The sequence below is a fragment of the Lepidochelys olivacea genome (assembly GCF_965140295.1).
Source record: "Lepidochelys olivacea isolate rLepOli2 genome assembly, chromosome: 8".
In the NCBI taxonomy this organism is placed as follows: Eukaryota; Metazoa; Chordata; order Testudines; family Cheloniidae; genus Lepidochelys; species Lepidochelys olivacea.
The window spans coordinates 64,621,474-64,649,366 of NC_140418.1; the positions used below are offsets into that span (position 1 = coordinate 64,621,474).

The 27,893-nt window shown below is 42.0% G+C and overlaps 1 protein-coding gene and 1 long non-coding RNA gene across 7 annotated transcripts; one reads left to right on the forward strand and one right to left on the reverse strand.

The window, feature by feature from the left end:
• Nucleotides 1-40: 40 nt before the first annotated feature.
• Nucleotides 41-8,996, reverse strand: LOC311524861. Its single transcript, XR_014712630.1, has 3 exons — nt 8,776-8,996; nt 6,936-7,738; nt 41-820 (listed from the first exon to the last, which is right to left on the reverse strand). It is a non-coding gene; the product is annotated as an uncharacterized lncRNA (long non-coding RNA).
• Nucleotides 4,363-25,211, forward strand: LHX9 (LIM homeobox 9). Of its 6 annotated transcripts, XM_084636435.1 has the most exons (7): nt 4,363-4,386; nt 4,618-4,734; nt 10,694-10,812; nt 12,532-12,734; nt 13,835-14,190; nt 19,991-20,193; nt 21,453-22,968. In XM_084636435.1, the coding sequence occupies exons 3-7, from the start codon at nt 10,696-10,698 to the stop codon at nt 21,708-21,710; spliced, it is 1,137 nt and encodes a 378-aa protein (XP_084492561.1). In that variant the 5' UTR covers nt 4,363-4,386; nt 4,618-4,734; nt 10,694-10,695; the 3' UTR covers nt 21,711-22,968. The 6 variants fall into 6 exon arrangements, with proteins under 6 accessions (XP_084492561.1, XP_084492558.1, XP_084492559.1 ...); XM_084636432.1 differs by lacking the exon at nt 4,363-4,386 and having other exon boundaries at nt 4,604-4,734; nt 10,528-10,812; nt 21,453-22,967; XM_084636433.1 differs by lacking the exons at nt 4,363-4,386; nt 4,618-4,734 and adding an exon at nt 9,071-9,192 and having other exon boundaries at nt 10,528-10,812; nt 21,453-22,967.
• Nucleotides 25,212-27,893: the final 2,682 nt, after the last annotated feature.

Genomic DNA, 27,893 nt, shown 5'->3' on the forward strand with positions numbered 1-27,893 from the left:
ACAAACTGAGACCACAGTTAATTTCGCAGTAAAATCAAGAATAGGGGTGCAGGTAGTACTCAGATTACCATCGCTTTACTTAACACTGCTACTGTATACACCGTAAATCACTTCAAGAGATGTTGTTGATTTTGGTAATAAATCGAGGAGTTTCAATGTTTTTTTTTATTATTTACATCACTGGATGCTATGTGTAACCTACAAGAATGCCCAAGAAGTGTAATCCCATTGCAAAACGGTTTTATTCTAGCAGTAAGAATTTAAAAGACCATATATTTGTATTGCGTTATATTGTGTGAATCGAAACCAGTCTTTAGAGAAGTCTGTTTGGAGCACGGCCTGTGCTATTTTATCACATCGTGCTGACATTGGAAGATCATTAGATAGGCCATTAAAAAAATTAGTCTGAACTGAAGTACCACTGACACCGAGAGTGGCATTCAACCTAGATCGAACCACAGCATCAAGGTTTCACCTCCATCAATTCCTCCGCCACTCTGGTCCAAGGAGAACGAAGACAAATGTGTCATTACCAAGTCCATCTGCCATTCAATGAAACACGGTAGCATCGTTAAGGGTGGCAAAGCACACACAGAACCAAACATCGATCTTTCCACCCCTGTGGAAAGGGGTGGTTGTTGCCATCACCTTGAGGTAAAAATCAAAGAAGGCTTCCTGACAGACTCATTCCAAGGTAAAGTCTCTGGAATTGAAAGGAGGGGCAGTGAGGGTCCCACAGATGCGTTTGAGTTTCTGAATAATTTAACTTCTGAGTGTTTGATTGAACATCAGTCTGTTTGGTGTCCAAATTAGCAAGTGCCTTTGAAAAGAGGAGAGAATTATGTTTGCAAACATAAAATGAAATGTAAAATATCCTACAAATATTCATGAGCACCCAGGAGGTACTTAACTGTTGTATGATAGAAGACACCTCACTAAGACATCTCAGCTTTATTTTATTTTAAAGTCCTGTTCTATTTCCCATGAACGTTGTTGGTATCTTGACTGTTGCAATTTTTTTTGTCTCTTTCTCATTAGAAGTAAATAGCCCCCAGATATGCCTGATTAAGGTTTCCATTGATCACTGTATGTTTCCAACAAACAAACCCCCACTAGGTACCTGACAAATATCTTTAAGGTCGAGGTGGCTCCCTTCCTACCTACCTCCCCTCAGATATGATGTGCGAGCTGGGTTATTTGTAGGCAGTGATTGGGCATTTAGCTATCATGATGTCACCTGAGAACTCCAAGATGGACCTTCCATCTTAGAAAAAGGACAGGAGGGGGAGAAGATATGGTTACCCTTAGCTGTTGTAATAAACCGAAAGATTTCCCTTCCACTCCCCAGTTGTGGATTGTGGAGCACCCGAGTCTACTTAGACTGGAAACTATTATCAGTTGTTTGGTGTCCCAGTTTGGTCCACTTCAGCTTTGGTTGAAGAAAATGTCTTGAAACCCATCCTAGAAAGCTCCCTGTGCAGCCTCCCAGATGCTAAGAGTTAGATCGTTTGAACGTCAGCGCAGCCTTCTGGTAACATTAAACATCCAAATGGACTTCGTTTGCGTATTAATATCATTCCTTATGCATTAAGATGGGAGAGCAGCAGTTCGGAGCTAAATTCCATTTGCCTAGTTTTGGTAATTGGATCTAAATGAACATTCATGTCTGGCAAGTAAATAGACCGAAGCCACATTAAACAGAATGTGTGCAAATAGCTGAAAGTCCTTGGAATCACCGTTCTAGCAAATAGTAACTTAACGTTTAGGATTATTAGGGGTGTTTAGATAGCCCCATATATGCATGCAAATACATAGAGGGAGATTTTTATTGCAGGGAAATGGAGGCGTAAAAATCCCAAATGAACTGATCTGCTGCATTTGAAAGTATCCAAAGGTAGAATCTCATCACTTTTGTGTCTCGGGGAATCAAATGCTAGTTACTATAATTTAAGGACCCATAAGCAACTGGTTCCCCTTGTGTCAACATAGGGGGATCCATCGGCTTTCGTTATCTTATCAGCAGGAGAATTTCCAATGTAAGGTCTAGTTATGTCATCTCCGCAATAATATCAATGAAATAAAGCATGACATTATTTAGGCATGACGCAGCAGGTAGCTTATTATAAGCCTTGCATATTCCTCGGCCTCCTGCTCCCATTAGGGCGTCGGTAATTGGAAGAAGATATATATATATATATATGATATTTTCTAAACGAAATTGTTAGATAGGGAAAATGCATCGAAGGCTCCTTTGGGTGCGTTTTGCGTATGGAAAGGACAATACATCTGGCCATATAAACTGCTGGAGCTCACTTTAGAATGGAATCTCTCTTTGCCCCCTTTCTATTTTGTGAGAGGAATAATGCTTCTGCCAAAGTAGCGAATGCAGACACAGCCTGGCAATAACAGCAATGCATTAATATGTATTGTCATGGGGCAAGAAAAAGGCTCCTTCAAAGTAAACAGAAAAGAAAAGATACAGAAGGTGCAGTGTCCCAAGAAGCTTCAAAATAGAACAAGCCCACTTAAATATACCTTTATCTATTTATTCGTGCACATGGCCAATTTCAAAGCAGATACAGAGATGCCGATGCTGTGATTAAAGCTCTTCACTATTAAGGATTGTTCTTGCAGTTCGCAGCGCTGGCTTTAAGCTCCCTGGTTGTAAGTGGATTCGATTAACAACTTTTTAAAAACGTGTCACCTCCATGCATATTATGAAAATAAAATAGACCTGCAGCTCCTTAATGTCAATAAGTCAAACTTCCTGTATTTATTTTTTTATCACCCACCCACAAAATACCCATCCTACAAAAAGATTGCGACGCTTTTAGTATTATAGCACTTTAATTACTTTCCCTCCTTGACACCTGCTCAATCAGTCACTTCAGATGAGTTGCTGTAACACGAGATCGCGGTATTTACTGCAGGTCCAAGTTAAAATACTATGGGAACTGAAATTAACAAGCCTTCCCCGAATGAGACCCCTGAAACTCTGATTTCAAGCGTTCAGCATGGCATTTTCCTGCATTATTATATAAGCCATCTAGCTATTTGTAAGGACCGGAGAGAGAGATATTAAATACACCAGGAGCGGAGCCTTCACCAACCGTGGGATTACTGACGAGATCCCCCTTTAAAGAACATGCTGAAAGTCGTGCCGTGGAGAGGAACACTTCAGTGACACGATGCTATTATTTTGTCTGCAGCATGAACTCGGTTCACACCAGCAGCTGTTTGTTGACAACTACCACAACTGCCAGAGTCTAGGCAAACTAGGGGAAACTTGCTGAACTGCCAAAGAGTGCATGATCAGCCCTAGCCCATTCCTGGCGCTGCACCTTCCTTGCACGTGATGGATTAATTGCTTTCAGACACTTACAGATTTTTGTCGATGATTGTACCACAAAAGCGTTATTTTTGACTTTGTAAGATCATTAGCATTCTTTGCTGTTTGGAATAAAGAATCACGCTGGCTACAAACACTAAATGACCACGTTGCTTAGGAGAGATGAATTGAAACTTGTCACAGGCGGAAGGGTGGGGGGAATTATCTAGTATTCCTGACCCAGAACCAACTGCCCCCGCCGTTAGGATTCTTACAGGAAACCCATCTCCAGGAAAACCATTCTGTAAACAATTGGTGAGAAAGACGGGTGTACTGCTCTCCCCTAAGTGCATGGTTGAAAGCCTTGGGCTCCTGGCGGTGCTGGGTTTTTGCATGGCCCTGTAAGGAGAATGACTCTTAAAAATGACTCTCAGATCCATATTTTTCTATTGTTTTGAGTCAGTGGATCAGTTGTCATCCAGGCCCTCACCTAAGAAGCAATGATTCCAATTCTTCTTGGCATCTGATTTTATTCTAATGGGTTAAATTAGATTCAGTTTTACAATTATCCGAGGCTTGGCTGCATTGTATTGTATGACAACTCCCAATTTCATCAGGTTTGGCAATGCGAGGTTATTCCATACATCCGTACATCATATCACATCACATCAGGCTGAAGTCTGCTGTTTAGAGACTCCATTTGAGAGGGGTTCTATTTATGAAAGTGGGAAGGGTTGATACATTCCGGGACTGGTTCGGGATGGTTTTTTAAAAAAGTACAGAGGTGGCCCCAGCACAGAGGAGCTGCTGCTCAGCTGTGACTAGGCAAAGAGCGAAATGATGACATGATGGGGAAATAGTGCAATATTTGAACAGCCCTCCAGTCCTTGCTGCTTTTTAAAAAACAAACCCTAATATGTTATTTGCTTTACTAGTTTTATTTACAACCCGTTCCCCATTAGCACCTCCCCTGATTACTGAGGAGGGAGCGCTATATCAGGAGAGATGACTGAGAAAGCTGTGCCAGGAAAACCCCGCAAACCAGCTACCTTGGGGAGGTGGGTTTTCTTTTTTCTCACGCTTTTTTGTTTATTTATTTTGTTTAAAAATATTTTGAAGAGTAAACACAAAAGTAAAGGGCAGGTATAAAGTGTCTGTTGGTAAGAGGTCAGAGGTTAGAAATTCACGTCAATTCTGTGGTGGAAGCTGTGGCGTGGGGCAGGGAGAGGAAAAATATCTTTCCACCAAGCAGCTTGTTGATTTTAATTAACACAGGGATTCTCTGCTAGGAACAAGGAACAACCTCCATCTACTGGCTAGATCACTACGTCTCCTCTCCTTCCAAAACCCCATTCCTCAGTCATTAGGAAGGGACCAGTTTTGGGGGAAGCTGCTAAGGTCTTAAGGTAAGATCCTGCCTGAGTCTTTGCTAAGAATACAGCTGTTTAGACCTCACCGATGTCATTTGCTTGCCTTTTTTTTTTTTTTTTTTTTTTTGTGAGCCCCACCGAATGGTCTTTTCCCCAGGTGTATTCGCAAGCGACATTTGGTGCATGTGAGTGTGTTTTAATCTAGAAATAGCAGCCTTCGAAGATTGAGCCATTCTTCTTAATAAAAGAGAGGCTGGGAGGGGGGAAGTGGTTTTGGTTGTTTTTTTGTTTGGTTGGTTGGTTAGTTTTTGTTTTTTTGGAAAGCTTCTTTACCAAATACACTAAAATATGACCAGCTCCCTGGGAAGCTTCTTGCGTCCTTGTTCTGATTACAACCAGGGTGCAAATACAAGGTTCATAGAAAACAATTAACAAGCTAACAGTTCTGAGCTGCTCAACACAGTTCGGTGCTAGACTATAATCTTGCTCTGCCTCTTTCTTTTGGATGTGTGATTATGTGTTCGTGGTTACTCCCCATTTGGCTATGTGTTTGGCATGACGGTGCCGCATTGTTTGTAATTAAAATACCCTCTCCTCAAGCCCATTAATACATGCACATTTCCAGGTTACCGGGAGATACAAGCACTTTGCTCTGGCCGGGTTTTTTCCTCCAATTGTTCTATAGATAAAGATAATCCGTGTTTGTGTTACTCAAAGACCAAGAGCACCGTACCGCCAGCCTGGGGAAGAGAAGCTGATTTTGTGGCTCTCTGAGATTGTAATGCACCAGCTTTCTCCATTTCTGGATCATTCGAAAGTTGCCCGCAGAATATTTATGGGAATCCGAGCAGACTTCACCCGATAGAAAAAAGGCAATGCTGGCAGAGAGGCTATTTCTGACATCGAAGCGGATATTTACACGACAATATCGTTTCCTCAAAATGCAATGCATTTAACTGCTGAAAGCCGCGACGTCTGAGGCCACTGCAGAAGGGATGTAACTACGTTCAGGTTTTCCTCCTTTGTGCTTGTATTAGCCGCGGCTTTTGTGGGGTGATTAAATTGATCGTTAAAAGCATTTATCCCATCACTACCTTCCAGGGCAGGAAAATAGATTTCATTGGAGCCACCGCACTCGAAGGCACCAGGATCAATGGTGCTGCTGCTTCGGGGGGTTGCTTGTTTGTTAATTTATTTAATTTTCCGGAGTTAATTACATTGGAAATTGCAGGAAAAGTTCGGGCACGTGAAAGAGGCGGGGCGCAGCTTGCTCGGTTTTCTGTCTGTGGTCAGCTGTCCGACCCTTGATCCGGCTCGCCAGAGTAGCATTAAGCAGCGAGCCCGACACACCCTCTGGCATTGCCAGGGTGCCATTCTCCCCAAACAAGCAAACGCTTGATTTCAGGTAGACTAAGGCAAAACCTCCTCTGCTTAAAGAGCCCGCCTGCTTGAATACCCTCCCCCTTCTTCTAATTATTATTTGTCAGTTATTAATTTGTATGTAGACCTTGTCCTAAATCCTCAGAACTAGACACAAGATCCGTTCACGCTTTAACAGGCTTGAGGCAGTAGCCCGTGGCAAAAAGAATACGGTCTCGATAGCAAAACGGATCCAAATGATCGCATTCGCATGCACGAAATCTGCCCCGGGCGCATGCTAATTGCAAAGCTGGAAGTGGCGTTAACTGTCGCAGGGAAGGGTCCATGGAAGCGCTGAAGCGGAGGCGCGTTTTGTGACCACTGCAAAGCGTTCAGTGTCGCGATACAGAGACAGGGAACATTGTACCTGCTGGGATGATCTCAAAAACAAGAGAATCCATCTCACCCCTTTAATCAGGGAGTCCAAGCCGCACCCTGTCTCTGTCTTTGTAAGGGAAAATCTAAAATCGCATAGCACGATATGAACATAGCCTGGATATTACTCAGCACCATTTTATTCTTCCTAAAATGTCATTGACAGAGAGAAGGGGGAGGGGGAGAAAGGCCGTGTGAAATGAGAAACCAAATTCAGAATCAGTGGGGCACTGGGATAAATCGATTCCCAGAGGAGAATCTTCGATTGGATGTGAAATTTCCTATCGGATTGGTTTTAAATGATGAATTCTCTCTCCCACCCAACCAAATCAGTAAAACTCCACCGGGAGCCAGCTGTCCGTCGCCCACCAACCTGCCTGAGAGCGGCAGAGTTACAATGTACAAAGAGAAATGAAATCTTAAGAATATTGAAACAGATTTACCTTGGTCTACTACGGGCCTTTTGGAAATGAAGAAATCACGTTTGATGCTAGCAACAAACTTTTAGTATCGCTCTAGGTCAGGAGTGGTCTGCCAACATTAGGATGTTAAAGAGAAAAGGCTTAAGAAATCCCTGGCCTTCTTTGCTGGAGCAGCCGCAGCAGCCAGTGTATCCTTCACCCTAGCTGATGGAGCAGAAAGAAAGGGCTCTAATTAATTAAGTGCGCCCAATTGTAAGGGGTTTAGTCACTTCTGAGTTTTGTTATGGGATCTGCCCAATTATTCCTAATAGCGCCATTGAGCTAACATAGTGATAGAAATGTAACAAATGAAATATATATATATTTTTTTCGCTTGGTCTCTCTCTCTCTCAAACGACCTGGCTGGCTCGGAAGCTTTCCCCCTGCACCTGCACGTTTTCCATTGAACCCAGCAAAAAGCCATTAGCAGACAAAATGGGGAAGAAAAGGGGAGAGAGCGCTTCAACTTTTCAAGAGCACTTTGCCTGAAAGCGCCCGGGAGCTGGTATTTTAAACCCCGCTTCCGCTGGGGCTGGCTGGCAAGGAGAGAGGGCAAGAAGAAGCCACTTTCGGATGAGTGACCTGGTGGAGGGAAACCTGCAGCTCATTGTACTTGTTTCTGGGCATGGAGACTAGCCTTTATTTTCAGTGCGGTCCCAGAGGTGCGCTGGCGCCAAATCACTCCTCTCTAGGCTCCGGGCACAGGCGATGAGTTTGCTCGGTCTCAGCTTCAGTCAGTCGGGCAGGAAACAGCCACACATAGGACAGGGGTCGAGCGGTCCCGGCTGAGGAGAGAAACAAACACACACCGGAGTAGGGTCCCCTCCACGCTGAGTCCGGGCACATTTTGAGCACATATCTATTCCAAACGCAAGCAACTTCCGCTCTGGAAAATAGGGCCTTGAGGGGCAATCTTGATCGTTCTCATAAACCCGAAGACACGGGGAAGCCAGTGAGTTAGGTCATGGCTTGTTACCACTGCTACGGGAATATTTGGAAGGGGATAAAGGAACAAGTTAGGCAAAGACGAATTCACTAGATTTACAACGATAACGGGGATATTTGTATCATCCATCTGTTTAGAATAGATTTTTAATCATTTCCAAAATAGCTCTGTAATCTACAATACGACACACACTGTATACATAGGCGCGCACACACGTAATCTCTCGAATCGGTGTGTGCACGTATCCACACACACTTTCTGCAAACGGTTTAAATCTCTTCTCTGTGGAGAGTGGAGTTCGTCCTTTTCCTTTCAGCAATTAGCCCTTTTCTCTTCCATTACAATCTTTATAATTAGGCACCAAAGCCGTTGCTTCTGAATTCCTTTCCTAAAGCTTCATCTATCCACACTTGCTGTGCAATCCTGGATTGTGTATTTTTTTTTCTCCCCAACTGTTTTTTTTTGGGGGGCTGCAACTTTTTCATTTTCTGGCCTGGTTTGGGCAGCACGGCAATACATAAATAAATACTTTTAAAGTTTCGAAATTCCACTGCAAACAACACCCGCAGCCCCAGACTGAATCGCCTTGTTTACCTCTTTCTTGTGGCTTGTTGTGCTAATTGACTTGTTTTCTCCAAGGAACACCTACCCCTCTAAACATCCCCACCCCCGTTTTTTTCCAGGCGTTGACTGCTTTTCAGGAAACTGCGATTTGTGAGAGGACCTACCCATTTTTAAGGGAGAATCCCTGACCCTTTTGTGTCTGCCGTATCGTTTTATAGCAATTACTTTCCTATTTAAAAAAAAACACAAAACAAAACCAAAAACAACAAAAAAAATTGATTTCCATCCAAAAGGGCTAATTACATTACTTACAGTAAATAGCAGCCCTGCTGTCCAGGATCTAGTGTGCCAACAGAGAAAAAAATACCGGCTTATTTCACTTGATTGGCTCCATCTTTGTGTGAAATTGTGTTTTATGAGCTGTATTCTGGCACTGGTAGGAATGTTGCAACACTCAATCTGCAAATAACATTCATTTCAGCGGCTTGGGGCGAAAGAGAAGGGAGGATTTGGGGGTTACATGGGCGGGGGTGGGGAATCCCTGTTCGAAAGGAAATGGGGGCTGAAGGGGGTGTTTTCACGAGTCATGCTGGAGTTTAGGGCGGAAGGCCCCTAAGGGAGCCAGGGGAGCAGAACCGCCGCCAGGAAGATCCTGCAGCAGGGATTGAGGTGTCAGGAAACAGCCTGCAGCTGTTGCAGAGAAAGGCAAGGCGGAGAATGGTGTGAAAAGTAAGTGGGGAGAAGCGAGAGCTGGCCCAGACCGGCTGTCCCACCCAGCCCCCGCACGCAGCGCTCGCAGACACCGGGGCAGTCAGCTGAAATCCCCGCTTCTCCCGGGGGCTGTGGTCCCCGGCTGCAGCGCTGCTCCGGGCAATGGTTCCAGCGCGGCTTCCTCCCTGCCCCATACCCCCCAGCTCACGGGGCAATCTGGGGCTCCGGCTGGGCTCTGCTTGCACTGCGAGGCTGAGGGCTAAGGACGGGGGTCTGCCCGGCGGGACGTTAACACGGCTGGAAGTTTAAACTTCACCAGCGGGTGCAGGGGAGTTACTGATCCCCCGGCGGCTGGGCAGGAGCAAGGTGACTGGCGCTATCCCCAGCTCGTGATCTCTGCCCGGTCTGCGGCTAAGTCTTCCACATGGGAGCCGGGGTCCACCCGAGACGAGGGGGGCTAATTCTCCAGCATCCTTTCTGTGGACACAATAACTGGGGGGGGGGAGTTGCTTAATGCTCTTTGGTTAATTACACTGCTAGCAAGGTCCAGCCGCTCCCCAGGATAGTAACCTCCACCCTACGCCTACAAAGGTGTTCTCATTTTCCTGCCGCCACCAAAGGGCCCAAAGGGGGGTGAATCTGGGGTCTGTAGGCGGCCCTGGCCATTCAGCACCGCCAGGGGAGACAATAAACACTGCAAGATCCTGCACTTCTATGGGTAAACTGGGAGTAGGGGGGGCCAGGGGGAGAGACCCACCAAAACAATCCAGCCGCAATTCTCAGCTCAGCAACCCTGCACAGGGTGCTCTGAATTTCCCTTGTCCCTGTAACACGCGTTAGCTGGGACTCCTCTCTCTCTGTATGTGTGTGTGTTTTTGGGGTGGGGTGGGGGTATAGATCCCACCATCCCCAACTAGCATGTTTGTCACTGCTTGCCTATCACCGGGGGTTGAGAGGAGGATGACAGGTCTTTGTTGTCTGAATAAAAATCAGTGGTAGCTCTAGGGAGAGAACTCCTCCTACTAAATTATCAAAAATGGGCTGGCTTTAGTCTCTTAACAAATTGGACAGAGCTCCGGAAAGCAGCAGTCCCCAATCCAACCTACAGGCACTGGGAACTTTAAAGCAACCAGGGACTGCTGAAAATAGCACTTCTTTTTGCTTTCTTTGTGTTCAAAACTATTTCCTTTCCCGACCGATTTGGCTGCCCCTAGTTCCAAGTCTCTTCAGTCAGGAGCCCCCTCTCTCCACCGCAGTAACAGATTCTCCTGCTTGGTTTTTTGTTTGTTTGTTTTGTTATTCTTATTATATTATTTTTCCTCTCCCCCTTGTTTGTTTTCTGCACATCTTCAGGAAGCCCTCGGTGCTTGTGCAAAGAGAAGCCACTATTGCAATCTCCCCCTGCCTGCGCCGTGCGCCTTGGTGTAGACATTTTGGATGATCTAAAGACTCTGGGGTCTGTATATGGAAATAGTGGGGTGCAGAGCAGAAGAAAATACTTGTCCTTTCCGTCCCCCAGCCATGCTTTTCCACGGGATCTCCGGAGGCCACATCCAAGGAATCATGGAGGAGATGGAGAGGAGATCCAAGACCGAGTCCCGCCTGGCCAAAGGCGGACAAATGAACGGCCGGGAAACGGTAAGAAACAAGCTAGCACCCCTTTAAAGGGAATCACTGCAAGATACGAGCCTGCATCCTCATAGACACAGTCTGGGGGAAGAGAGACTCTGCTTCCCTCCCTCCCCCGTTCCCTTACACCCCTTACGTTTAGAAACATTTCTGAGGCTCACGTTAAACACCAATGGCTCTCTAATGGAGTCTGTTATGCTGGGAGGCTGAGACATGCATTCGTCTAAAATTTGTGTGTGTGTGCTCATCTGAGTCATAAGAGCGAAAATATTTAAAGTTTCATAAGAGGAACACTTTTTAACTCATTATAGCGAAGCAGACCTCTGACTCCTGAATAGTTTTCAGTGGGAGCCTGGCTTTCTCATTTATCAAGGGGCTACAGGCCGGGTTTTGAAAAGGTGCATTTTACCCTTAGCAGCCCTGGCACTTTCCAAACTGGACTGTAGAAATCTTCGCTGCAAAATTGTTTGTTTTCTTCGGGGCGAGGGGCGGTGTTTAAAGTAAAAATGTAGCTTTAATGTTTGAAAAGGGAGCAGCCCTGCTGAATGTTATTTCTTCGGCCACATTGTCTGGAAATAATCTCTTTTCTTAGCAAACGAGTTGTAACCTTAGCAATGATAACACCCCACGTCTGGAGAAACGGTCCCCTAGCTTCATGCAATATCTTCTGCAAAGCGAGCTCCTGCATTTCTCCTACTTGTAGGACTTCCGTTGAGCACTGGAACACAAAGTAACCGCCTGGGGAACTGCTCTACTGCTTTGAGCTATTGGGTTTCCCTCCCTTCTCCTATTAAATAAACTCCTGAGGGTTTTGCAATGTGAATTCAACTCATCCCCCCAGTTGTTACAAAAAGGAAAGACACTGAACTGCGTTTGCATTTTCAGCTAAAAAGAATTCGGTGATAAGAACAGATGGATTTTTTTTCTTTTCCTAAAACAAAACAAAAAAACAACTATGTTAAGTTCGTGTTTGGGGGGTTATTCTGGTATGTACACTATTCCTCCATCTCCGTTTCTTATTAGTGGGATTTCTTATGGAAAACAGGCCAACAGACACTTGAAAACGTTTATTAATGAAAGGAAAAGGCAATAATTTAAGGGGAAAAAACCCTCCCTGTGCATTCTTTTCATTAGGATCACTCTCCAACATTTTGATTGTTCTCAATTAATTCTTCATTGACTATTTTCCCTTCATTTCTGCTCTAAGAGGGCTATTTGCATTTAGAGGAGGGATTTTAAATAGTTTAAGTGGTATTCAAATTTAAACAGGAATTCGAATTGGGAATGTCTCCACTGATGCAAATTTCTAGGGCAGCAAGGCGATATTTTCCTATTTATAAAATACTCGCTAGTCTGGATTTCCTACCACCAAAGGGTGCAATTTTAAAACTAACGGGGAAGCCAGGGCCAACTCTGTAACTTCCCCAGGACTAGAAAACAATCAGTTCTCGTGTCCTAGTGAGGCCTAATCACCGGGCTATAGGTACTGAAAATAAGTTATATCATTAGAGAAGGTTTGATGGGCTAAACACCCAAGTCGTGTCCCCTAGGGGAGGTAGCCTGGCCAGCTGAAAGGCCAGAGCAAATGCAGCCAGTTCGGTTCCAAACAGCTGGGGGTTCTTTCTGTGAGCCCAGGCTTTGGTTCTTGCGGCAGTCCCAGTCCAAGCATCACACCGCCCGCATGTCTTGATTTGCTTTCTCATCCACTTTTGTGTGGTTGTTTTGCAGAACATGCCCCCAATGAGCCCCGAGAAGCCTGCTTTGTGTGCTGGTTGTGGAGGGAAGATCTCAGACAGATATTACCTGCTGGCTGTTGACAAACAATGGCACCTCAGGTGTCTTAAATGCTGTGAATGTAAACTGGCTTTGGAGTCAGAACTCACCTGCTTTGCCAAGGACGGCAGTATTTACTGCAAGGAGGATTATTACAGGTACAGCACTCAGTCCCTACCGGTTCAAATGCCCAGTCCTCCCCAGAATAGCAGCAGCCAAACCACTCATGTCCAGCTCGGGATAGCTTCTTAGAGGCAGACTCCTCATTTTATACACGTGGCTTTAGGGCAAGTACATCAAATGTGCCTCCTTTGTAAATCTCGCACGTGTAAAATACGGATCGACATTTTCAAGAGACACGATGTTCAAGCATGGTAAGGTATAAACAACAACAGGAGACAGAGTCCCACATAGTCTAGGTGCTGTGGGATCGCTGCCAAAGTTTCAAACAAAAGTTTCGCTCTCGCTGTAGCGTGTATATTTCTTTCCCGTTTCCCAAGAGCAGGGGTCACCCTCCTGAACTGGCCAGGTATCTAAGCTAACGGTAAAGCTCCGGAGAGACGCTGTAAAGAATAGCAGAGGCAGCTCTTATTGGTACAACAAACCATCCTTTCTGCTAAATCAAATCAACTCCTTGCAGCTCACGGCTAGATGTTGAATTCTCATCGGCCAGCGGCTCTAGGCAGGCAGAATTCCAGCAGAGCGCAGTTTCGTGGCTTGCTTGATTTGTTTTGATTTTCTGTTTTTTCCCCACCGTGCCCAGTTCTCTCTCCCTCCCAGCCTCTCAGTCCGGTTTAGGGTTTAAGGAACGAAGGGGAAGTGAGAACAAGTTTTCTCCCATTGCTGCTTGTTTATCTTTATTAACGCTAGTCGAGATTGTCAAATTTTATCTAGTTGTCAAATAAAAAAAATCCAGGCAGAAAGATCAGTTTCCTGAAGAAAATTAAAGTGGACTATTTCTGGCCCATTCTCCTTTTCTCATACACAGAGTTTCTAACGAGCCCAAAGAGTTTAAATTGGCCAGAACTGGGGCTTCAGGAGAGGCCTACGTTGAAGGCCGTTCTCTGAGGGTTGGGTAGAAAGGGGTCCAGCTGCAAGATTTGGGGAGCAAATATTGTTAGGCTCTCAGTTCAGGAGCAGAACTGGGGGGGGGGAGGGAGAGGGGGCGTGATTCAAGTCAGGGGAGCTGGGCAGCACCCGGGGGCTGGGCAGGACTTATCACCTTTCTGGTTGATGCCCACTTTTCTGTTTCCTTCAGAAGGTTCTCCGTGCAGAGATGTGCCCGCTGCCACCTTGGGATCTCAGCCTCTGAAATGGTCATGAGAGCCAGGGAGTCGGTTTATCACTTGAGCTGCTTCACGTGCACCACCTGCAACAAGACTCTGACCACAGGCGATCACTTTGGCATGAAGGACAACCTGGTTTACTGCAGGGCCCATTTCGAGACCCTTTTGCAAGGCGAATACCCGCCTCAGTTGAGCTATACTGAGCTGGCTGCCAAGAGCGGAGGGCTGGCACTGCCTTACTTCAATGGCACTGGTACAGTCCAGAAAGGGAGGCCCAGGAAGAGAAAAAGCCCAGCTCTAGGAGTGGACATCGTCAGTTACAACTCAGGTGAGAACAGGGCCCTGAACCTTCCGCTCCACAGAAAGGGGCCTTCTCAGGCTCCCCTCCCCAGCCAGGCAGTATCTGTAACTCATCCAGGCCAAATCTTGCTTAACCATTGGAAAATCAAACACACAGTCTTCTGAGGGTTGGAGCATTTGCAGGAAAGCGAACAGAAGCCCTTCTAAAAAGCTGTCTTCCTCTATTAATGTCAAATACCCACACAGTCACTTCCCAGGGTGAAGACAACGCCCCCGCCCCCAAACCCAGCCCTACCTCTCTGTAGGAATGCGGGAGATGTGCTTGCTTTGATTGTCTCAAAATCAAACCCTCCACCACTCAGACCCCAATTCAGGGTCACCTAAACTGATCAACAGAATATAACTCTGGAGGAAACATGTCTGATTTCCGTAGGCCTCCACGTGAATCTGCAGATACTCAGTTATTGTAACTCATTCCTCAGGCTGAATATTTTCCCGTTTTGCTGGCAGTTTTTTTTCCCTACCCCCTCCTCCGCCAAAAGCTCCCTAGAGCGGGGCAATAAGAAGCAGATTAACAAACGGCGTGTCTGTTCCGTTCACAATGAAAGGAAGGGACAACAGCTGAGCTGGAACAGCGTTATTATCTGAAACGCTTTTAACTTTAGTACCTTTGTCACCCAAATATCAGAACTATTTCTGCGCCAGAAAGCGCCACGGGCCCGAATTAAATCGTTTCAGGCAAGTCACACGGAGTTCCACTAACCTGCAGACGAAAGAATTGCCCGAATTTAAACCGAATTTGAAAATGACCGATCCCCAAAGAATGTTTGTAGTGAGTCTCCATTTATTCCTGAAATTGCCCTGTAACAGGGAAAGAAAGGTGTGTGTGTGGGGGGGGGGGGGCTGTTAGAGTGAGCAGCGTTGTGTTTTCCTGGGTAGGCAGCAAGACGTTTCACTCCCAGTTGAGCTGGGGGACGGAATTCTGGGCGGTGACCTGCAGTGTGCCTGGGGAAGGCTAGGGCTGGTGTGTCCGCGTCCTGTAGCTGGGGGTGCTCGAGGACTCGCAACTGGGCTCAATGAAGCAAAGCGGTCACCGCGGAGGGGTGCACAGAAAAGGGGACCCGGCTATTTCAGTTGGAAGAAACTGCTCTGCGCGCTATAACAACGCACCAACTCCGGCCTGCAATTCCTCCCCCGAGTTCACCCCATTGCCACGGAGACGCAAAGAGTCCTCCCTCTCCCTTCCCCCAGCCCGCACAACCCAGTCCTCCCCGGGCGGCCACTTCTCTTTGGGGCGGTTTTGTGAAGAGGGCTTCAGTGTGGAACTGCTTAGCGCTGTGCGAGGCTATTTCAGCTCCTCTGATGCGTGGCCCTTGGAGCCAGGGCAATCAGTGCATTAATTGTTCTTTGTTAATTGAAGATGACATGGGAATCCCTGGGCACTGAGCAGTTCCTAATCAAGTCCCGAACGGCTCTGACGGAAGGGGAACCTGTAGCCCGGTCACCCGCTTCGGGATTGCGAGCCAGGAATTCAGTTTGGGTTCCATGTTATTCCTTATTCGCATACAATCATCCGAGCTCGCCCAGACCTCTCGAAACCAAACATTTAGAAGCCATTCCCTGTGATAATTATGCTCACAAGCCTGGGGAAAGGCGAAAAAAATAGGCTACAGCAAAACCCCTTTGAATACTAATGGGGGGGGGGAGTGAAACGCCTTTATAAAGGCAATGTGGTGTTTGCGTTTGTATGTTAAGTTAAAAAGTCTTTTCTTTCTTTCTCCGCCTCGTCCCCAGATAGTTAGCGGGGCCACTCTCTGCAAAGGAGCTTAAGAAGCCGCATCTAGGACTAGGAGACAAAATGTAGCTCACCCAAATGGGAACGCAGAGTTTACACGGGGGAATGTCTGAGTAAAGCGAAGCTACTTCGGACCGGCTTCTTTCGAGTCAGTCGAGATCAGCCACCATAATTTCTGTAGCTTTAACATGTCATTTTTTGTGGGGGAAGACTAGGAAAAGCCAGTGTTGGCACGTGGTCTTGAGAAAGTACATTTTACAACTAAACTAAAGACGGTCTAGCGCTGATAATTCCAACCATTGACCAATTTAACACTCAAGAAAGCCACAGAATCTCTGATGCTTATAGAATAACATGAAATAGATATAATTGTTATTTGAAAGGAAAAAAAAACACCCCTGCAGTAGGCAGCCATTTAAAAAAAATACATTTTTCCTCGTTCGCCTTTGGCTTCACGATTGAGAACTATTCTTTTATGTAATTGTCTCCAAAGGGTAACGAATCTAAATAGAAATAGACATAGAGGATTCAAAGCGTGAATTTAGAGCAATCGAAAAAGTGGGACACTTACACTTTCCAGAAGCAGGAAAGAGTCTAAAAGGCAGTCTTCTAGGGTATCTTTCTCTCAGATATTAGCCACAACATGTGCTGGCCTTTTGCATGTGTAATTAACGGTTTAGCTGGAAACCTGGGTACTGATTCTCTAATCTAATTCAACACAACAGGATAGAAAGGATGAAGTGAAAGTATTTTGTCAGGCAGGATGGATTTGGTTTTAAAAGACCTCACTAAATATCACTTTCAATTGTATGTGGCAGGGAACAAAAAGGTGTTTTCCCCTTGGTGGTATTTCATTAAATTCTGTACGAAAGAAAGCCAGTAGTTTTTTCCACCTCTAAAATATTGCAATTCCAAGTCTGTTCCTACTTTTCAAACTCCAAAGTGTTCAAATAGCTAGATGAATGTGTTAGTGACCCCTAGTGGCATCTGTAGGCAGGCGTATTTCTCAGGTAAAGGCTGAAAACTCGTTTAAGAACTGTTTATCAGAAGCCTGATCATTACTAAAGTCAAAATATATGTCTTTAGACCTGTTTAACTGCAATTTTAGACCCTGATGGGTTCCTAAACGTGGACACTAGTGCTCAGTGATTGTTTTGTCTCTTAGCTGTAATTCACTGTGAAAACATCTCTGAACACTAGAACATAACTTAAACATTTCCATAACGTATTTGTGCTAAAACTTATCAAGTTTCGGACTGCACTCTGCAGGTAGGCAAAGGAATCCATTTGTTGTGTTAAAAGCTAGAGTGGTAACTGACGATGAAAGAGTCTCGGAAGAGGGGCAAAAACTTACCTTTCCAATAAATCAAGATGCTTTCTTAATCAAAACACATATATCATCCTATTCATACTGCAAGGTGTAGGACATTATGGAAACAACCCAAACTTCTAAAAAATTGAATTAAATGTGTTGCTACCCCTGTTTCAGCAAACAATTTGACCATATGATGGAGAAAAAGTTTATTCTCAAACAAGATTATATGAATATTGCTTAGATTATGTGTGTATGTATGTGTATATAGTTTATATATTCGCGCACACATAAAGAGGCAGGAGAGTGTTGTGGCTAGGCACTGGAGTAGGCTCTAGGAGAACTGGGTTTTGTTCTTGGCTCTGACACAGCCCTCTTTTGTGACCTTGGATGAATCACTTAATCTCTTTGTTTCTCAACTATAAACTGGAGACCTAACAATACTTCAGAGGGTTATGAAGCTAACACCATTAATATTTGTGAGGGGCTCAGATACTACAGTGATAAGTGTCCTATAAATAATTTACTTGATCCATATTAGCTACCATATGTTAGAAATAATTTCTATTTTGAGAGCAATTGTGTTGAACAATTGTCCAAGGGACAGAAAGGTCATCATATCTGAAGAATGTAAATTATCTCAAAATAAAGGCAAGTTTTCTTTCCCTAGGGCAATGTTTTGCACAGCTATTGCTCAAGAACTCAATCCCTTATGGTGTGTAAATGTAATCACTTTGCAAAGTGTATTTGGTGAGATCTTGGCAATGGGAAGTGTATTGTGCTGGCCACTAAAAAAAAAGGATGGTGCAAAGAAACATGCAGGAATGTATTGCCTGAATTTTAGCTATAGACTAGTTTTTCAGGCAATAATGTAAGAGTTTAAGCCACACAATGCTATTTCAGCCATTTAGAGAACAGACTGGTGTAATTATTATATAAATTGGGATTTTCAAAGGCACCTGAGGTAGTTATGAGCCCATGTACCATTGACTTAGGCACCTTTGGAAAAGCCAAGCCATAATAAATAAATAACTGCTCAGAAACCATGTGCTATAAGAGACTTGGCTAGACAGTCAGATAAATAGGCATTGTTGCCGCATAACTTGAATGCTTTAATAAAAAATGGCCTGCGATTAGCTAAAATAACTTCTTAGAGCCAAATTTTGATATCCTTGTTCACCATGAACAGTATTTTACCACTCAAACAGTCCCATTGAAGGCAGTAGGACGGCATGTGGAATAAAGTGTTATTCAGCAAGAGTAAAAATATTGGAAACCTGGTCCTAAGTTACTTCCAAGGTAATTTCCACGTCCAGATGGTTTCAGAGCTGTCAGTTTATTTTATTTGAAAGTACAGATATTACTATAATTGTAGCTAGAATCGCTTCCATCCTGGGTGAACATTCACCTGATCCTTTGTTTATGTGTTTCGCAGCTACCAGATGTAACTGTAAACGTGTCTCCTAATTCAGTAGGGAGCAGAGCTCTGAGAAGACTTGAGCTTCTTATTTTTGGGGCAGTTGAAAGCTGTTTTGCCTCTTTTTAGCACTGCAAGTCTCAGAGGTTCTACTGACTGATGCAATGCAAAGTGCTAACTGTGTGCTTTTCATATATATGTGTGTGTGTGGGGGGGACACACTGAGAGTTGGCTAAGACTAGTTAATAAATCCAACTGTAGGGAAGTAGACTAAAATAAATTCAAATGAAGAATTAATGAAGCCAGGGCTAATTTACATGGTACATTCTTTACAATTTTTAAATTAGATTTTTTAAAATTCATGTTCTTTGTTCTGTGGCAATCAGATTTGCCCTCTGTGTGATTGAGCTAGCTTTGTAAAATATAATCCTGAAAATGATCAGATTATTTTTCAGGCCTAAAAGTAAAACATGGATGACTTTGTTATTTTTCTTGGTATTTGTCTCATTCCTGTCCCAAGCATAGGCAGTGACACCAGATACCTAGCCCTACCACTGGCCTGGTGTGCAACTCACACCCGTGAGGCAGTAATCTGCAATATATTTGTCATGCAAAGTGACATTAACAACTTTAAACGTCATCAAATCAAGGCACATCTTCAGCTCTGTGGTCTGGTAAGTTGGCCATTCTGCAGAATGGTCTATGTAGGTGCCAATATAGCTGTGGTAACACTGCAGGCACCAACCCCCAACGTTTTTCATATAAAATTCTAGGCAGAATCCAAATGCATTTATTTTGCGTTTTATCCGCAAATGGTTCGGTATTTATACTTGTCAAAACAAGCCTTCCCACCTAATGCTGCTTTTTTTTGCCTGCTGGTGATTTGGGAAGATTCAAAATGTTGGTTTGATCTTTACTCTTCTCTCAAGCGAGGGCGGTTTCAATGAGTGAAATTTTAAATGATTCTTTGGAAACATAACAAAACCCTTCATCACCAGAGGGACCTGAAAATTAATGCCAAAGGAGTGAAACTTGGCAGGTCTGCCCTCAATATACTGTTTCCTTAGCAGGTGTGAGCCTGAGGGATATAATAAATGTTAAGAACAGGAAAAGGCCATCCTCCTGACCTTTATTTGTAAATCTAAATACCACTTCATGCCCATCCCGACACCATATTAGTTCAGTCCCCTCTTTCTTCTCCAAAAAGAGCGTATGATTCTGGAAACTTGCCTTAGTTTTATTTACTACAGTATGATGCATGATCACAGCCAACTCCTTGTTGTGTCATGTTATTTACTGATCAGGTTGTAATGAGAATGAGGCAGATCACCTGGACAGAGACCAGCAGCCTTACCCCCCCTCCCAGAAGACTAAGCGCATGCGCACTTCCTTCAAACACCACCAGCTCCGCACCATGAAGTCCTACTTTGCTATCAACCACAACCCAGATGCCAAGGACCTCAAGCAGCTTGCCCAGAAAACGGGCCTGACCAAGAGAGTTCTGCAGGTAAGAAGCCACCATCACAGGCTTGACAAAACTCCCCTCCCCCTGCCAATACAATAGTATCTCCCTTATTTAGACTGTTATATGTATATCTCTTCTTCTTAGTATAACATTGCTATGTCCCTAGAAAGTGTGCAGAGAACTTAATGGGTAAAGTACTAAATGGCAGGAGTGCCCAGTGTATAGCTCACCACCCAAATTCAGCCCACAGAATTCTGAAATGTGGTCTGTGATCACCTTCATTCTTCATACGCAGGAACTATCTCCAGACATTGCAAGGGAAGCAATGCACCCTGGGACTTGTAGTCTCTAGGTGGTAACCTCTATATTAAGGGGATAGAAGCAATCTGCTCCATTTTACATAAATGAGGTACAGCCTTTGGGCTCCCTTTAAGTTGTCGTTGTGGCCCTTGGTTGGGCAAAGTCTGGTTTCCCTGGGATATGGCAAACAAGCTTTAGCTGATATGATCCTCCAGGACCAGATTGCTCCCTTTCTCCATGTCTATCCTTAAGGGCCTCCATAGTAAAGTCAACAGTTAGTCACTCCCCTACCTAAGATACGCCCCACAAAAAATCACAGTTTGAAAAAATAAATAACTGTAAATCCCCTCTCATTGTGTGCTAGCTCAGTGAAATTAAAGTGAGGTATGTAGTGCTGTGTGCAGTGTGCAGAGAGAAGGCAGCGATCAAGGCAAAAAGAGAATCTATTAGCATTAATTGCTTGTCCATGTTACGTGTCACCTAAAACATTTAAAATGAACCCACAGCTTTATAGGGAAGAGGACTAGGAACCCCTTATTAATAACCAGTGCTAGAGGGGATGGTATCAGTTTCCCTTTTTAAGTTTTCAGTCTTTAAAAATGGTCACAAAAGTTTACCAGCCCAAGCACAAAATCTTTACTTTACGCATCCTTTACCATGATGACCTAGGTAATGGAACAACACCCCCCACCCCAAGGATATGTTACTTGCCCATCAGAAAAGTTACTTTCCTTGGATGAGTGGGTGAGTAGACTTCTGCAAGGCTGCTCTAAGAGATCCTCATCATGGGCTTCAATGTTCCATTAATCAGCACCCACAGTGTTGGACCTAATGTACAGATGCCTTTGTATGACGGAAATGAAGCAAACTGGTAGTAAACAAAGATGTAGAGTTACTTAGATGATTTGCCAAACAAAAAACAAACATAAAAAATACATAAAAGCAAAAACAAAAACAAAAAGCAAACATCGGTAAAGAAATCAATTGGGATTGGTTTGCAGGTTTGGTTCCAAAACGCAAGAGCCAAATTCAGAAGGAACCTTTTGCGGCAGGAGAATGGGGGTGTCGATAAAGCTGATGGCACGTCACTTCCGGCACCGCCCTCAGCAGACAGCGGCGCTCTCACTCCACCCGGCACTGCGACCACTTTAACAGACCTGACCAATCCCACTATCACTGTAGTGACATCAGTGACCTCTAACTTGGACAGCCACGAATCCGGGAGCCCCTCACAAACTACCTTAACGAACCTTTTCTAACATTTGAATATTTTTTTTATTCTTATTCTTCTTTATTATTATTTACAAGACTCTTTATTTTTTTTTAAACAAACCCACAAAATATTTGGGAAAACAAACAGCTTGGTGTGTAGCATCTGCAGCCACTTGGCAAATGAGTTTGCAGTAATATGTCTCCATTACAAATGAACATATTTTGTCTATAAATTGTATTTGGATTTTTTTTAATTCATCAGACAATTGAAAGGAAAGTTATGAAGCATTCTAATAAGTGCCTCTTAAAATTGTATGTTACTTATTTCCAGAATCTTGGGGGGAGGAGAGGGAGAAGGAAATTATATTCCCACTCTGATAATTGGAGAAAGCCTCTGACAGTTCATTTAAAGCCAATAGTTTGCTACTCTAGGATTGTATGTGCATTTATGGAGTTTCAGAGTCCTAAGTCTAACTTTATTTTTATAATACATGTTCAAGTTTCATACTATGTATTTTTCACACCTACAAAACAAATCAAATTAGGAATTGGAATAGACAGAGGCATTCCAAGTGTCAATGCTTCTTCTTCTTCTTCTTGTATAAATATTAGTTATGAGCTTGACCCTGTATTCATTGAGCACCCAAAATTCCCATGCAGGTCAATAATCTCAACCCTGCAAGACATTCATCCATGTGGAATGTCCATTGACACCAATGGGAGCAGGGCACGGATGGAGGATTTGCAGGATTAGGCTTAATGGGAGTGGTGTGTAGGTAAGGACTGCAAGATCGGGCCCTTGGTCTGTGAATCCTGCATTATGCACACCAAAGGCCCTAATCCTACAAACGCTTATGCTCCAGAGTAACTTTTCTTATGTAAGGAGGCTCACTAAGGTATACACCAGAGGAACAATTCAAATGAGGAGTCCCATTGATTTAAATGAGTTTTCTCATATGAGTAAGGTTACTCTGTTGCATGACTGTTTGTGGGATTGGGCCACAAGGCTGAATAATTCAATATAAGTTTTAGTATTGCCGAGGCAAAATTTCATTTTTTCCCTCTGCCATAAATGCCACTGATTTTAATTTAAAAAATAAATAAATGAAAACAATTAACTTTATATGGCCCTGATCCTGCACTATTAAAGCCAATGGGAGATTTGTCATTAACTTTAGTGAGTGTAGGATGAAGTTCTAAAAGTATACATATGTTTATTACTAAGGCAATTCTCGATGAATTAAACTTTTTCAGGGAAGATGGAAATAAGCAAAATATAATTTATTAAGATGTTTAAGGAAACTGATTTTAGGACATTTTATTCATGCTATTTTGAATTTATTTTAGATGTTTCATGAGATTGTATCAGACACTTTGTTTAATACATGAACTTAAATCTTTAGTACATTAATATTTCTAATATATACTTTAATTTTTTAACTTTTGTATAAAAGAAAAAAGCATTAGAAGAATTCCTATGAAATTTGGAATTGGCAGTGGATAGCTTTGAGGCAGATAAACTCAGAACACCTTGTGGATGCTGATCTAAATACATTTCCTAGTTTACAATAGCATTCTTTTTTCTTTTTTTTTTTAATTTTAATAAAACTAAAAGTCTGAATGGTCTGGGCAGTGGTGAATGTTCATTTGTTCCCATTTATTGTAGTTAAAAATAATTAGATTGTGGAAAGTCTGAGACACAAAAACAAAAAAAACCAGTCAAGATCTACATCTTGCTTTTAGTGGATTGTTAAGAATAACTTTGCACATAGAATCCACTTTTTAGACCCCATCAAATCTCTCTTTTGGTGGTGAAAGTGGCTATTTAATATATTTTAAAGGTGTCCTTTTTGGCTGTATAAATGTGTGGTTACATATTGACAGTTCACTGCCCACATTAAAGTGCATTATTGTAACTTTTGCTCAGGGTTTTTAGAAAATTAGCACAGAAAAGTAGCTTATTTTTTAAAAAAAAGATGATGGAAGAAATGTTAACACTGTAATAGAAGAAAGGTGTGTTTGCCATTATATATTTAGCAAGTATGGTTATCATCTTCTATGGAGCTTAAATCTTGACTTTTCCTATTTCTATAATCTTATGGGCATTTACCACTAACCAGACCAAACAACCTTGGTAAGGCTGATATCTTTATTAATACACTTTTACAGGTAAAAATATTGATACTTATAAATTTTGTTCTTTGACAGAACAATATATGGTACTATAGATCTACTTTATTAAGTAGACTAATTATAACTCAGTTCTACTATGTGCCTTATGATATAACTTGGGAGTAAGTTTGTGAAAAATCAGGATATATGTGTTGTTTGTTAAATTAACTGTTTTAAGCCCTTTTGACACCTCACTAGTTTTGTACTGTTTTACCTCTTATTTCTGAAACTCTTTTTATGGTGTATCCTGTTAGAGGGGACAAACATGTCATAGAAAGCAGTTGTGCACTCTTTCAGATATAGTTGATAAATTCAATAATCTTATATATTGAGCTTCGTGTTTATAGTACAGTAAGTGGTCTAGCAAAATTGTCCATGTTTCTTTGTTTATTGATAAATGCATTGTATAGAAACTATTTCCCCTAAATATTTATGGACCAAACAATTGTGATATATCCTATTAAATTTGTGTGAATAAATCATTTTGGATCCAAGGAGTTTTATTTCCCATCAGTTTTTTTTTTTAATTTAAAGTCTACCTGTATCTATGTGTCTGCATTTTTATTATGAATGAATGAATGAATGAATGGTGTTAAACATGGGAATGCAAGCTTATAAATGTGATTTCTTTTTAGGTTTTCACTTTCTTCATAGTAAATGTACTTACCATTGATGGCGCAACTTAGGTTTTAATTTTTAAACCCCACCCTTTTTTTTTTTTGCACATGAAAAGTAATGCCCCACTGATTTGATATTGCAACCTTATCTTAGGATTTTAAAAATCAGATAACTAGCAGCTACAGTAATTGCATGAAAAATATAACAAATAATTATGAAATGAATCAAGATTTAATGCTAGGTATATTGAACACAAACTAGAATTGCAGACCCCTAAAAGCCAGGTTGCTCTGTAGTTTAATAAATTGTCACTATGATTTCTTTCAGGGAGAACAAATCTTGGGGCATTACAGCCAAACATCCCGACGTTTGAAAATTCCCTAAAGTATTAAAAGAAGGGGAAAAGTTTGATCGGAAATCCACTGCAGTGAAGACAAAGACAATATTAGGTTATGATAATCATATATTTAAAAATTTATTGAGCCAAAAAAAATTAAAAAATAAAATAAAAGACTCAAATGTCATTTCCTGAATGTTAACAAAACATATGTTATTTTATGGTGTTTAATTATCAGAACAAAAGGCTTAAACAATTTGTGTGGTATTAAAAACAAATTCAGAGAAACTGTGTATAAAACCAGAGCAACCTGGCAGCAATCTACCCAGCCCATATTTGAAGACAATTCTTCCTAAAAACAAATTAAAAATCACATTTGTCAAGCACAAGTACTTGTAAAATAAAATCCGAATGCATTCATTCCACCTGCTTGCTAATGTGTATTAGTCATGTCTGTTAAATGGCATATTGTAAATTCAGAGAAAAAACTTTTCACTCATTTAAGGTCATAGGGATCAAAACCAAGTAATTTTAGTACGATTGTTTCTGGCTTCTTTTTTTAATAACACAAAGAAATCTGCATGCACTTTTCCATCTGTCACCAATAGTGTACATTTCTGTATGATGCATTTTCTCTTTGATGTTTCTTGTACAATAAATAGCTTTCATTAATAAACATTTTATTTGATGCAAACATAGTTAACTTTATGTAAACTCATAGATAACTGTTGAAATTAATTTAAACTCATTTTTTGAGAAGAAGCAGTACAGTACATTTCCCTCATGTTATATATAGAAAACCAAAAGAATGAGGTGGCAATATTGTTGCAAAGTGTAAAATAATTTCCTTTGGTGTTTAAATTTTTCATTTTCTTCTCTTCCTTTGTTGTGTACAATTGACATATCTAAAACAAGATTAATAATAATTCCACCAGCTTCAACAACAAAACTAACAAAGTATAATCAGCATAGGAAAGCATATGCAGCATAGTATGCAAAACCATCTATGACTTTTTAGAATACAGAAGTATAATTTATGGAACCCTGAGATGTTTACATCTTGACTATGCAATGAACAAATTTGTTGAACTGTTAAGAAAGAACTGATCTTTGCCCATTCCAAATCACAGCTGAGTTTAACAAGCCAACAAGCAAGTGTAAAGATAACCAATTCTTTAGTAATGAGGTTTTGTAATTGTTCAAAGGACTATTTGCAGAAAGGTTTTTTTTTAAAAACTATATTGCTATTTAGCTGTATATCCAAAGCATATGTTAAACAAATTAAGATATACGAGACTTGCCAGAAAACCTTTTCATTAAGATGAAATTTTTATTATATAGAAATGAACCCTATGTAAACAATGTAACTTTTATGAATACTGACAGACATTAAATATTTCACTTACGTGTATCCTCAGCATTTTGAATGTTTTCTTAAACTCTCAGTTTCTGAAGACTAAAGAGAAAACCCAAACAAGCCCAGTACACACTATTAACAACAACAACATAACACAAAATTTCACACAGATTACTTCAATAATCATCTGAAAACCAGTATCTAGAATGTGCAAGCAACAGTTAGTTATCGTTTACTAGTGGCAATTATGGTGAATATTGTTTAAATAACATTTTTACAGTATGTGGTAAAATACTGTTGAAAAATTTACTTCAGAGGACTTAGTTCAAATCAACCTGAGAATTTAAACTCTATTGTGAAATCCTTAAACTGCATTGCTGTATGGAGCAACTAAAGGTAAGAAAGCAACGAGTCATATCACATCATACTATTGGTTCCTTCTGCTGTGCTTAGACAAATAACGCAATTACAAACCTTAAGAAATTGATCTAACCAGTAAGAGACTTCTGAGTGGGGTCGGGGGTGGGGAATCTATCTATTCCCTGGAAAATCTTGTGCACATCAATATGTTCATTATCTCCAATAAATGGATTAACTCCTTTCCCCTATTGATTCTTAGAGCCATACTTTCATTAAAACTCATATCCTGTGTGGTTCCAGTTTTCATCTGACTTAAAAGTGGGCGTGGAGAGAAAACTGCATTAGCTAAAAGCTCTAGGTGAAACCCTGGCTCCATTGAAGTCAATGGCAAAACGTTGACTTCAGTAGGGCCAAGATTTCACCTGCCCCATCTAACTAGTGCTATTAGGGGCAGATTCTGCTCATCGATCCATACTCAGAACTACTATTGACTTCAGTGAGTTTTGTACACATGGTGCTATGGCTCATCTGGAGTTTTACATTAGCCCACTTCGATTTGTTCCGAACAAGACAATACTTGTTTAGTACAGGAAAAGATGAGCAAGTTAAAATGGTAGGGACTGCAACAGAAGAGAAAGAACCACTGGAAACAAACTAACAAAAAAATAGAACACAAAACAGATCAGTGTTTTCAAAAACGTGGGGTGTAGAAAATGAGTTGGGGAGGCTTAATCCAGTTTGTAGTGGACAAGCACCACCATCTCACCACATTCAGCACTACATGATGCTCTTGCTCTCAACAGAGAGGCCAGTGGGCCCACGCCTTCAAAATCTTACTCTGAATTGGTTGCCAGAGAAATGGTTTGCAGGAGCAGATCAAATGACTGAAAGTCAGATCCATAGCTCACTGAAGTTATGCAGTCTCCCTCTGACTTGAGTGGGCTTTTGTATCAGGCTCTGAATGAAATTGAATTACTCTCTTGCTCCTAAAAAACGTTCCCTCCAGAACAAGCTTGCGACATATAGGACAGGAGGGGCCACTGCTGTATGGCTTTTCTCTTTATAGTATTTGACCAAAACATTAAAATATGTAATGCCCTGAAAAGTATGTGAATCTAGACTGCTTTGACAAATGTTCTTTGTAATGTCTAGAACAGCGACTTATTGCAGTCATTGAAGTAGTTTGTTTGCTACTAAAAAGGAGTATTCTACTCCACTAGTGAATTACCATTAAACAATTTAAAAGAAAACTCAATTCTAACTTGTATTAAGGCAATTAGTATTAGAAATCATTGGCATTTCCTGGCGAATTCAGTTGTGGTTTTGGGCCAAATGGGCTTCTTTTGTTTATGGCCTTGAGACTGCTAGTAAAGCATCCTTTGTAGT

What these genes read in the sequence shown, in the direction of transcription:
- LHX9 (XM_084636432.1), top strand. Translation starts at nt 10,639, where the DNA reads ATGGAAATAGTGGGGTGCAGAGCAGAAGAAAATACTTGTCCTTTCCGT. An exon ending in CATCGTCAGTTACAACTCAG is followed by an intron (nt 14,191 to 19,990) that starts GTGAGAACAGGG and finishes TTTACTGATCAG; the next exon opens with GTTGTAATGAGAATGAGGCA. An exon ending in TGACCAAGAGAGTTCTGCAG is followed by an intron (nt 20,194 to 21,452) that starts GTAAGAAGCCAC and finishes ATTGGTTTGCAG; the next exon opens with GTTTGGTTCCAAAACGCAAG.